At 36.9% G+C, this 13,434-nt stretch overlaps 1 protein-coding gene across 3 annotated transcripts in view; it reads right to left on the reverse strand.

The window, feature by feature from the left end:
* Positions 1-13,434, reverse strand: part of LOC116843759 (thyrotroph embryonic factor) — a 125,792-nt gene that overhangs the window by 62,020 nt on the left and 50,338 nt on the right. Inside the window, exon 2 of one of the 3 annotated variants that reach the window (XM_032814495.1) lies at positions 12,982-13,011. The exons of the other annotated variants lie outside the window; for them this stretch is intronic. Within the exon in view, the coding sequence (XP_032670386.1) occupies positions 12,982-13,011 (30 nt within the window). The remainder of the gene's footprint in view (positions 1-12,981; positions 13,012-13,434) is intronic. 3 annotated transcript variants of the gene reach the window in all.

Consider the following 13,434-nt stretch of genomic DNA (forward strand, 5'->3'; position numbering starts at 1 on the left):
TCTTTCTCTCTACAAATCTCTATTAAATCGATTTATCTTGGCCACTACCGCCGTTACTATCAAACGCGCTGCTCCCGCACAAAATACCGGAATCGAGTCATTCAACAACAACATTGCGGTTCCAAGTATACACATAGAAAAATATATATTGCATTCAAGCAAATGTTACTTGATTCGAGTATTTCCTAAGTTTATGTATCCGTGAGTCTCTATCAGAAGTTCATTATAAGCATGAAATTTATTCGAAATACATTCCAGTAAGTTTAGCATTTTCATCGAGAATATTAAATCGAAAGCAAAGCTCGACTCGTTTACTACAAGTAGTGAAACTTCTTTTTCGATATTTTTACAATATTCTTGCAAAGAGAAGAAATTCTTCCTTTAAATGTATGATAATGAGCCTCTCTAAAATTCATGATGAGCATATTTCGAGATTTGTCAAGAAGTATTAAGAAATGATCAAGTTATATCCAGAAGATATTCTTTGTAGGTGAGAATTAATGTCTGAAGAAACGAAAGTGAACCGAGCAATCGCTCTTCTTAGTAGTAGAATGATATTTTTCTATGTATACTTGCTGATATTTTTCTATGTATACTTTGTGCCACGAACTTCACGCTCTCAAAGAACTGTTCTGAAAGTCAGGATTTCATATTATCTCTCCTATGTCACACTAATTCAGTCTTTTGTTTGCACATCACACTTATTTATAGTCGCAATAAAATAAACGATTGGACAGAGTACGATTGATAATGTCCGATTTCTTTCTTTCTTCTCACTCTTCCGACAATAAACCACCGCTTCTCTTATACTCTTAAGAAAGAAATCGCGCGCGAATGTCCATTGCCACGCTTCTTATCTATTTGCCCCGGGCTTTTATTCCCGTGTTCTTCTGCAGACCAATTTCTAATATATCTGGCGGACAACATTACATGCTATTTCAATTGACTATACAAAAAAAAAACATTCGTATGACAAAACATTCATTTTTTACACGTTAATCTTCAAATGAGATTAGTGCTGTCAGTATAACGCGGGCAGTGGTTAAATTGACATTTCAGTACACTGCAAAGAAACTTGAACACTTTTATTTAGAAAGTAAAGCTTATTTCTGTGAAATAAAGTTTATTTCAGTAAAATAAAATTTATTTTTGCGAAATAAATGTCACAGATACATTTTCAAATGCTTTTTCCTCAATGTACTAATTATGTAGCATTAAATGATAAGTTATACTCGCAAGGATATATTTTATATGATTTCCAACAAAGCACACATACACAAAATCTGTTCTTATTATTCAAAAAAAATTCTCAGTAATGGAAAGCACAAAATATATGAATTGAAAATATGATGTTTCTGAATGTCGAAAGAAGATATTATTATATATCATCAAAATAAATACATTATAATTCTTATGAAACTATAATATTCAAATATAATTATAAAAAAATATCCAAATAAAATTATAACACTATTTAGAACTTGAAAAATTTTCTAATAAAATTATATATCGTTGCTTATACATATAAAACAATGATTGTTTATTTGAGTACATTGTTTTAAGGTGAATATAAATTTTTAAGTGGGAATTTTTCGTAAAAAGTTTTCAACGAATGTTAATAAATTTTTTTCTATGTATTCAGATCTTTATATTTAAAGATCTTGCACGAGCAAGGCCGGAGAGTGCGAGAGCAATGCGAGAGATCCCCCCGAGATTTCTCCGCGCGTTTGACAAATCGAGCCACCGCTTTGCTCCAGACGATTGATAATTATATGATTCGATAAATCGCACTGATAATCGCGCACCCGAGCTGCGCTTACAGTCTTATATAAATTTGTTCGTTATGTTAATGCCGCAAGCGTAACAAGCGCAACTCGCCGTGCATGTGCGCTCTTTCGTGTTTTTACCCTCGCCATTCGAATGATTTATTTTTTTTTGCCCGGCCTTGCCCACATTTTTCCGACTCCAGTTCCATAAAGTTAAAATTCCAGATGAATTTTTATCCCGTCGCAAGAACGAGTACAGCGACACACGATCAACAATTTCTTAGGCGTTACGCTTTGCCGTGTGTGCGCGTTTCTTTCAGTTTTTCATTAATTTCGTAAGTGGATTTAATTATTCGCGCAAACATCTCGCGTTAATCACTATTTTTGCGCGGTTGCGCAACCCGCGCATTTCGCGATCTCACTGACGTAAATAAACCGGCAGAAGAAATCCCGATTTGTCGCTGATCTGTTCGCGAAGAATAGCGCTCTTTCGTAGAGATGTTACTCATATAAATTACTTCTACTATATATAATTACCAGTTATTTGCATCAGTTATTGTTACCAGTTACTCAAATCAAACGGTATCCGTCGGATCCGTCGGACTTTTCGAGATGTTTACATAAGTCAAATCTTCTTCCGAGCGATTTTCAGCGAAGAGAAACGTAAACGGATTGTTCACCGGCTCATAAACGCGTATGCACGTGAGGGGGAATTCAGAACGTTTATTTAGTAATAACAAGTCTATTTAGTAATAACAAGTTGCAATACGACGATTGATTCTTCGCCTGTAATTAACAGCGACATGATTGCAGAATAATAAATATATCGCGGTATCGATACGATCCGTACGTATTTTGCACACTCGTACGTATTACCACTTTTCTTTGACAGCAACATTTTGACTTGTGCGACATGTGATTAGCCACCCACATAGCTTAGAAAAAACGAGAACGAAGGTGCCCTTTTTATTCACGATTACACGCCAAGTATCAATCAATTTCATTGACTGTCTGACGCAGCCAGTCATGTAATAGGTATTTATATCGGTAATTTTGCAAGAATCCATTACACTTCCCTTACATTCGTTTTCTTCTAATACGTGTCGGCCGATCCGTGTCAAATGAATAACATCGCATAATTTCGCTCATGGTGCCCAAAAGATCGCTTGTGTATCACATAGTGAGAATTACAGGAAGCTTCAAAGGGAGAATAAAGCACCTTTAAAAAGAAAGTGTGACAAAATTTTTAATTAATATATTCCTATGTTGCTTGTATAAATTCCGTTTCTTGCGTTCCGTATCTTGAAAATTCGAGAATATCTCGAGATACAAGACGAAACTTTAACCGATTAAAAAAGAAGAAACTTTTTTCCACCAATTTCAAAAACAAATTTGCAGTACATGATTATAAAGTACCAAATAAACAAATAATATTGAAAATATTAACAAATAATAATAATATTAAAAGTCACAATAAAAAAAGAAACAAGAAGCATCAAAATTTCTCAAAATTTACTTTCTAAGATCCGGATAAACTAGGGAGGAACTGGAGGAACTAAGGTTCTAGGGAGTAAAGACAATCATAAACTTAAGATCCTACTGCGGATATCATCTTTGCGAAGCTCACTTTTGCAATTGTCGCTATGTTCTGAGAATCGACCCCCAGAAGCGAGACGTGGACGTCAACGAACAACCGGCATAATCGTCGCGAAATGATCTTCGAGCCGAGCGAGCCGGCGACTCGCTACGAATCGTGAACCTGGAAGCGGCAGCGCGTTTATTAATTATTACCTTTCGGTAAATACCGTTTGCGGGACTTTCGTTCGCGACCTTTCGCACACGCGCGGATGCACCGTGACGGGGACTCGAATGGATCCTGGCAATAATTTCGCGTCCGTCCGACACTACCACGCGCGTACGTGGGCTTAGCACGTACTCATTATCGTTCGAATTGATTGCCGGTACACGCGGGGGGCCGATACGGGCCCCCGCGTAGCGCCCTGTAGCAAGTATTCATGCATCTCGCGGAAACTTCCGCGATCGTTCCCCCCGGTGCGCGCGTCGGTCTGAACCATTTCTCGTTACCGCGAAATTGAATAAGCAGAGGGAGAAAGGGTGAGAATACCAGAAGAGAGAAGAGAATAGAAAAGAATCAAACCGTGACAGAATAAAAATAGATGGAATATCGCTGATTGATGCTCAATCGTTTCGACTCGAAGGCACCCGAAAAAAGCGTCGCTCAAATCTCCAACTTTATGTTTTTATATTAAATATTTGATTACTTTGTTTATTAATAATCCTTTTATTAATTTTTTTTTATTAGCGTTGTGAAAGCTTTGAATCTGAAGATCCAAGAGGGTGTTGGAAAGAAAGAGTATATATTTATTAAACGTAATAATATCTACTTACCCTCCCTCCACCCTCATGTGAATTAATCACTAATTTTAGTGTTAAAGCATACCTTTTTTATTTATTAATCACACAGAAACAAACAAACACTTTTATGCATCAAAATCAGCGGATGGCTCACACAGGCCAAGTATTCTCATATATTTCTCCTATTTTTGAGTTATTGTATTATTTTTATTATAATATTTATATATAAATAGTAAGAATACTCTTATATTAAAATTATACTTTTATATTAACTCCTTAAGTGGTATAAAAAAATTAATGAAATATTAAAAACTTTTTCTGATCAAGCCTTTTAATTCGTAGCAAATATCGATGAAAATTAAATGTATACTACTTTTCAAAATTCTTCAAAGGAAATAAGAGATCCAGGATATGCTCGTCTAAAAAGAGAAAAGAACTGCACTGGAAAAGTCGCGCAATCATCTTAAGTCACCGTTGAAGAGATTGAGTACACGAAAAATAATGGGGTGCCTCTCGTGTCTTCGCGATTAACTCGCCGCGCGTCCGTGGAAGGCACACGAAGCCGGGACGCGATTGCCGCTGTCAATATTTCGCCGGGAATTCACGGCGACGCGGCGTGCTCAAGCGACGCTTGATTATTTGAACGGCTTATCGTTTATCATCTTATTCGTCGGATCCAACGGATCTCGACACGTGCTTCCAGCGCATCGTCGTCTTCGGCGGCCGCAACGGCTAGGCAAACGCTAGGGGGACGCAGAGGAGCGCGCAGCTTCTATAATCTTCGACATAAACGGTTGCACGATGCCGCTAACATCTGCTTGTCAGCTGTCTAATTGCGTCGCTCGAAGCCGTTAGATCAAAAGAAAGTCGCGGTGGCGCGGGGCCCCAGAAGATGCCGAAATAGATCGCGGGATTATGCGAGTCCAGAAGAAGCCGCCGCGCGCGAGAAAGAGAGAGAGAGAGAGAGAGAGAAAGAGCTGCGCATCTAATATAATAATAATAATAATAATAATATATTCGAAAGGCCTGCGTTCTCTCTCTCTTTCTCTCTCTTGCTCTCTCTCGAAACGGTAATTGTGAGCACATGACTCTTAAGATCGCGAAAAATGTGGTAATGCACTGTGGCCGGATGGAAAAAATCGAAAGAAACACGTGGATGACCGGTCGATACGTGAACGGCAGGCTTTCGATAATTAACGGTATGCAAATAGCTAATTAGCGTTTAATATAAGGTCGTATTATGTTGGACTACTTCTTCTGTGAATGTATCTATGAATTTTCATGATTAAAGTGCTCTAATCGCGAACAAGTGCGCGGCGCAAAGAGTTCGTAACGTTTTATGCAATCAGAGTAAAAGTATCGGAAAAATACGAAAGCATGCATAACGATTCGATTAAGGTCGGCACTCAATTAATTACATGATAATTACCCCGACGATGTCGAAACTGATCGTGTCATGGTGTCGACGGATACACGACGATTCGATACAGTGCATATTAATAACAAAGAAGATAGAGAGATAAGGAATCATGCACAGTCATGCCCTCCTCCCGCGAGTTGAAATATTCGCTCTAGCTCCGACAAATTCCGTCGAATCTGAAGAATCAATGGAGAATCGCGAACTATAACGTTACGCGCCGGTTTGTTCGCTTTGCGTGTTTTCGCTTGGCGCGAGACGCCACCGCGTCTCTCAAATGCAAGCCACCTTGTCTTTACCTTGACACTACAAATGTGATCTGAGATATGCAAATATTAGGTATAAATAATGGGAGTAATAGCTGAACAAAACGACAGTCTTTTCATTCATAATCCTCTTGTTAATTTCTTTCCTAGTGGTCTTAGAAATCTCGATAGAATTTGGAGAGAGAGGAAATATATCCTTAAAAACAACAGTTGCGTGTTCAAAAGCACCAGTAAAAATTTCGATTTGGATTCGATATAACATGGATATACCGAAATAAATAGTGGCAGTAATAGTTGAATAAGACGGATAACTATCTTCAAAATAGAAATTTGATTATAGATAGAATTTAGATTATAGATAGATTTCTATTTGGATTCGATATAACGAGATTAAACGGAAGCGAGAAGAAGCGTTGGCAGATTCAAAATGAGACTCTCGACCTAAAAAACTTAATTAAAGTCATAAATTAGCAATCACGAGATCCATAGCAAGTTCTATACAGGAAAAAATATGACTTACAAGTAAACCTACTCAAAAGTTACAGTCCGATTTCTTTCTAATTTGGCACAAAAAATATTTAGATCATATTTTTTCATTTTGCCCACTTTGAGTTTCACAGTTTATAGCTTTTCAATGTTCTCATCTCTTATCATCAACAAGTACAACAATATATAAGAAATAAAATTAAATACAAAATATAATTAAATAATTTTAATAAAATTAACATAGTTGAGACATGAATCATTCTAAATTTCTTTAGCCGAGATTCCAACCGAAATATTTTAAATCTGTGCTAAATTAGTAAAAAATGGTTGGAATCTCGGTCAAACCGAGAAATTATCTGTATAAATAATTTTTTTCAACTTTTTACATGTTTTGTTTACACATTATTTTATTTATACAAATAATTTTACACATTTGACTTCATATTTATAATCGAAAATTCATAATTTTCGGTTTGGCCGAAATTTGAACCATTTTTGACTAATTTCGACACACGGTTCTTCCAAACAGATAAAACGAAAGAGCAGCTTAGACGCGTGTAGGAACGCTAAAGAGATTTCTTTTTATTTCATTTCGTTATATCGGCTTATTCGCGTGTAATTATATATTTATATATAACTAGTAGAAAGTTATATAGTTATATATTTATATATAGTATTTATATATTATATATATATTTATATATATATATATATATATATATATATATATATATTATACAGGGTGTCTCACACTCTCCTCCGGGAATCTGGGAAAGTAGGACAGGTTGCGATGAACATAAAAGTCCTGTACCGTTTTGCGATATTCGCAATAATTATCGAGATATTAATTGTAGAAAATTTGTGAATGATTATGCAGGATATGGTAAATGAGTTATAATAGCGACAACTGCCGTCATGTACTTATACTTTAGGTCAAATTCAACAAAAAAGTCCTCTACCATTTTGCAAATAATTATATACATTTTTAATTATTAATTAAAGAAGGTAAATGCATTATCACGCAAAATCGTACAATAATCTTCTTTAATTAACAATTAAAAATCTATGTTATTATTTAGAAAATGGTAGAGGACTTTTTTGTTCAATTTGACCTAAAGTATAAGTAAACGACGGCAGTCGTCGCTACTATAACTCATTTACCATATTCTGCATGATCATTCACAAATTTTCTACAATTTATATCTCGATAATTATTGCGAATATCGCAAAACGGTATAGGATTTTTATGTTCACCTCAACCTGTTTTACGTCTCCACAAAATGCCCGGACGGAGAGTATGAGACACCCTATATATTATATATATATATATATATATATATATATTTATTTATATGTATGTATATATATATATATATATATAATATATTTATATATATATTTATATTAAAGTCGCGTCATCGATATTAAGTTTCGATTCGAAATTTTTGTTCGTGCAACGCTGCCTCTTGTTACCGCGCCGGCGCACTTTCAAAATGAAAGGTGAACGACCCCGGCGAGAAAGTGGGGGGGAGAGGGGAGGTAACGAATCGTACCACCGTGTGCCGTCGCGCAAATAATCTTCCGCATTCCATTCACGCGTCGTCACTCCCTGGAGTAATAACGCGAAACATATAACGCGGATCAATACAATTGTTAGTAACTTCACTTGTAGACGCGGTAGCGACTTGAAACGAAGATCATTGGAAAGGGAAAATGATCGCGCTTCCGATAGACGTGAAATAGTCATTCCGTGAAATGAATAAGGATCGAGTAGCGCGATCGTGTAAATGCGAGAGGCATCGGATCTTGTGCTTGCATTAATTATTAATCCATTAAAAGAGTCCGACGAGAAGCCTTGGGTTGGATTTGTAACGGGAAAAATCGCAGCGATAACGCGGATCGACAGTTGTTAATAACTCCACTTGTAGAAGCGACTTGAAACAAAGATCATTAGAAAGGGGAAATTGCCGCGCTTCCGATGGATTAAATCTGTGGAATAAGAATCGAACAGCGTGATTTTGCAAGTGCGAAAGACATCGGATTTTGTTTGTCTTAAAATGGACATTTATTATTAATCTATGTTAAAAGAGCTCAATGGGAAATTTTGGTTTAGATTTGCAACGCAAAGTGTCAATATTTATTTTTTTACGAGAAGACCCGAAATATCTCGGAGACTTCGAATAAATTCTGGAAACTTAATGTTATTTTGATTCGGGAGTGTACGCGTCATTGATCAGCAAACGACAACAACTGGCGGTTAGCGAGGCGTGACGTAGCCCTTTTTGCCCATTGTTTTGGAAATCTCACGCGTCGCGTATTATTCCCTGACTGAGTCATTACTCGTCGGTTTCGGGCCGACGAGCAACGCACACACCGCGACGCGGGCTACGTGTATCTGTGAATTTATCATCCGTGTGGACTCTTAAAATATTTAATCGCTCTCTCGTCGGCATCGCGTTAATTAACATGCGTTTCCCGTGTCGTTGGTCGTATCTTCGCGAGTGTCAGTGTTAGTGTCAGTGCCACGAGGTGCAGCCGGGAACCAGGACGCCGGGAATCGGGAAGTCAGGACACGGGGAATCCGAGACGCTGGCACGTGGACAACAACACATCATCATGTATCTCAAGGTGTGTGCCAAATTATTTATTATACCCGAGTCGAAATATAGGTCGGCATTCATAATCCGTCATTTGACAAGTCATCATTTCATAAATCATCTCTTTTATAGCAAATCTTTAATTATTCATTTTATGAGTCATTTAGTCCAATAAAAATATTAATCCTACAACTTGATAGACAGCAAATAACGGTTTATGAGTATAAATCTGTAATTAATTATACTCACAATGAAAGATTGTAAATAATTGACAACAATGAATACCGGCCTAAGAATTTAATATAAATCTGGCAAGTGTTGATTTTTTTCCGTCTAATAATGCTTCTCGGATCACACGAGTTCCGTCTTGTTTACATTTGCTAACAGCTTTTTTTTCACTTACGTTTATCATTGTTTGTATTGCTCAAATTTATCGGTGTGTAGCATTATTAGACAACTTGACTGCTATCTTTGTTTTTACAGCTCTTATTTTATCAGTCCTTTTCAGGGCTCTAAAAGAAGAAAGACAAAGATTATAAGAAAGTAAGATGTATGTGTATTTTTCTTCATTTATTCATTCCAATATTTGATATTTGTTTATATACTTCGCATTATTTCACACCCAAAAAAATATAATCTTGTCTTTAGTGAAATCCTCCCCCCCCCTTCTTTCTCTCTCTTTTTCTTACATATGGCCTTAAAAGGACTCTTCTAACCAAAAAGAAGATATTCTAATATTCAAAAAGAGAATTCCATTTGTGTGCACAAGATGCTATTTCTTATAATTCCATATTCTAAGCAAAGACTTTTATTGTAGAGTACTCCTCTTCTAATGAAAAGTAGACTATCAATTGGAAATCTATTAAACATTACTCTTTTTATCTTGAATTTGATCTTTTATCTTTTTATATGAATTAAGAAGAATATATTTATTTCAAGCAGAATGCTCGCTAAAGATAAGATTATATATTCGTTTTAGGTGCATTTGTTATACATTTGCAAAGTCAAGGTAAGAAAATATAGGTTATACAGTATACAATACGAAATTCTCGATTGATTCTTCAAGTTCGATGGAATTTGCAGGATTAATATAGAATCAAAATTTCGACTCGGGATGTGTGCCTAACTCTTTTCTTTACAGAAAGATTGATTCAATTGATTTTGCACGACGCTCCCCAATTATTCCGCTAAGCAAAACTGTCGAATTAATCGACGTGTAAAGGAAGTGGAGAAGGGGGAGAGAGGGGGAGCGTCTCGACAATTCTGGCAGAGCAATGCGACTGTCCACGCACGAAAATCGCTGCTCGTACAGCGACATTGTGCGTGCCGCGGTTCAAAGCCCGCGCGTTGTTTACACGGCGTTGTCTACCTGTCACCGACACGCGTTCCATTAAAATCGATTATTAGATGCGGATGTGTGCGTGTACAAATGCACATATACATGTGCGCCATAATTCGCCGTAATCATCGCGAGATAAAGTCGGGATGAGAAGCACCGTCGTCGCCATGCGACGTTGTTTCTTTGCGGACACGCGATATCAATCTTTCGTAGATATTCAGTATACAATAGGGCTTACATAATCGTGCGCGTTCGCAGATCTCTTCGGGGACTCTGAGGAACCGCTTAAGATATGGCACCAGGAATTGTAAAACAGTGCGTAACGTATGGTCGAGTTTTTTAAAAAACTCGCCCTATCGGTGACAATCGCGTTCTCGCCATTTTGCCACGGCAAAATTGTGAACATTCACACATCGGGAAAAAATATCTAGAAATTAACAAATATTTCTTGGATGGGTACCATTAACATATTTCCTTAAATCAAAATTCTTTTTATTTAAACCGAATATTGTTTACTCGATTTAAGTAAACAATATTCAGTTTAAATAAAGAGAATTTTGATTTAAGTAAATATGTCACCCACTTAAGAAATATTTGTTTTTAAATATTTTAAAATATTTTTCTCAATGCTTTGCTTTGAAGTCTAGAACTTTTGTACTTTGCGTTTTTTGACGAGAACTTTTCAAGAATCCTCGCGATTTGCATAGTGTCGAATCAATATCACGATATACGTTAATATATCACGTTAATCAAAACGGAGGCTTTTATATTTCCTTGTTCGCGCAGATTGTTGCGAAGAAAATCCTCCCCCATTAATCTTACCTCTTCGCCCTGTAAGAAATTCACGAAATTATCCTTCCACGCTTATTGCCGTTGTTGCACAGCAACATATTGCAACACTGAGAGAAAGAAATATCTGAAAGATGAAAGATTTATTCGGTAGATATTAATAACGTATTTACTTCAATTATTTTATTTAAATAAAATAAATAATCGCTTTGATGAAAAGCTAAAGTTTTAAGAAAATGTACATTTTCTTATTTGAGAAATATTTTATGTCAGTATAAGCAAATATCTTAGTAATGTCCACCGAATTTTTATTCCTTAGATATGCTTTTCTCTCAGTGAAGACAAAGTGCGAAATCGCGTATCAAAGAGTCTTTTGGTTGATATTTTGAAAATGACATAACACACGCAACACACACTCGACAGACCAAGGAAGCAATCAATCGAACGACAATAGGTTGTTATATAAAGTCAAATGCCGAGGTATTTTTACTATGAACTGGAATTAGCGAGAGACTAATATACGTACATGTGTCACAATTACGATCGATTGTGTCTTGGCTGTGATTATTGTGACGCGCGAACATATGTTGTTGGATATCACGCGATTAGAAGACTATCCGAATCAAGGGAGGGAAAACCGATCGAAATTTCGGACGATGAAAGAGAAATATTAAGATGCAAATTACGAAAACTGTACGGAGATACAGACGAGCATGATTCAAAGAACACTCGTTATTGGGTATCGCATGACTAAAAAAATTACCCGAATCATATACGGAGGGAATTTTATAGTGAAAATTGGATTCTTTGTAACCGAAAAGAAGGGATCGACTTTCTGCAATAATTTACTACTCTTTTATTTAACATATGTCACTTATATTTTGGGAACTTTGTGAAATGTGTTAAATATTAAAAAATTTGCTATATTCTTAGCGAAATTTATTATGTTCCTTAGCAAGATATACCCTGCTGGCAATCTGTGCTTTTTGCGCTACTAAGTGATATAATAAAATTGAGATGAATTTATATGAAAAGAAAAAGAAACTATATTCTCTCCATGTGTGGTAATGATAGAAATTTTGCGAAAAGGGAGATATTAAGATGCGAAATTCGAGAAGAGCGCGGTGATATAAATGAGCAAGATTCAGAAGCACTTTCGCACACGCATGCGAAAGATCCTTCTGCGTACTCTCTGTATATGACTATCGTAACGTGAGTGGCTATGAGAAGACATGACAGGATGTGACGTTACAAGGCCGGGCTACTCTCTTCGTCTCTTCCCCACTCCGCATGTGTTTCCCGCGAAAATATCGCGTATGCAACAATTGAATGCGAGACCGTTGCTTACCTACCGTACGACGATAATTTATCCGCGAACATCCGTCGCGTTCTTTTTCTCGAGAATATAATTTATCCACTCGATTCCTTTTCGCGAATTCTCTATGCAATCCCGCTTCTTTTGCTCGTTGAATTTATTTTTCGACAGTCTCTACATGAAAAATCTATATTTTCTTATTTGAAAAATACTTTACATTAATACGATTAAATATGTCATTACGATACCCACCAAATAAAAATATTTATTATTTTTTAAGTATCTTTTCTCTCGATGTATCACGTGATTTTTTTATTAGACAAAACATGACATCAAGTTTTAATGATATCGTAAATGACGAAGTTTCGAGAAACAATCGATAGAGTTCCCCCCGTCGCCTAAATAATTCTAACATCTTTTCTAAGATCTAAAGATCTAAGTGGGACATAAGAAGCGTGGATATGTACGCAACTAACAAAACGCATGCAAGGCAACGACTCGCCGTATGTGGTCGGTTTTGCTCTTATAGCGGGGGTCAACACGGGGGATCCTCGTCACGGACCCTTGGTGGATGGGGGGATGCAAAGTAAAGAAAAAAAATATATACAATGATCGTCGATGGTCACTTACCCTTCAGAGAGGACGTTATCATGGGATCACCTGAAAACGATACAATTCCAGTAATGCAGTTGAACGTAATGATTGACAATGAAAGAGACAAAAAGGCATCAATTGTTAAGCAAATTTCCGCCTCTTCGTCTCCCCCTCCCCTCTTACACACTCTCACAAACACTCTCTTTTTTTTTCTCTCCACACGCACGCATTATACGACATATTATATCTGAGCGCGCGCGCGAGTGTGCGTCGAAGATCACATGGCGTTCGCGGCGCAACGAATCGCATTCTCCGGAGGTGGAGGCGAAGTAAAACAAAGCCCAATAAAGCGTGGAGGGAAGAAGAGCGGACACAAAAGGGTCCCTTTCTTACGGAGATTGCATATCCGCTTCGGCGGTGCATACGACGAGAGCGCGTCCTCTCTCTCTTTCTCTCTCTCTCTCTCTCTCTCTCTCTCTCTCTCTCTCT

The sequence above is a fragment of the Odontomachus brunneus genome, unplaced genomic scaffold (assembly GCF_010583005.1).
Source record: "Odontomachus brunneus isolate Ranch 3 - 2012 unplaced genomic scaffold, Obru_v1 Obru_scaffold_035, whole genome shotgun sequence".
Lineage (NCBI taxonomy): Eukaryota > Metazoa > Arthropoda > Insecta > Hymenoptera > Formicidae > Odontomachus > Odontomachus brunneus.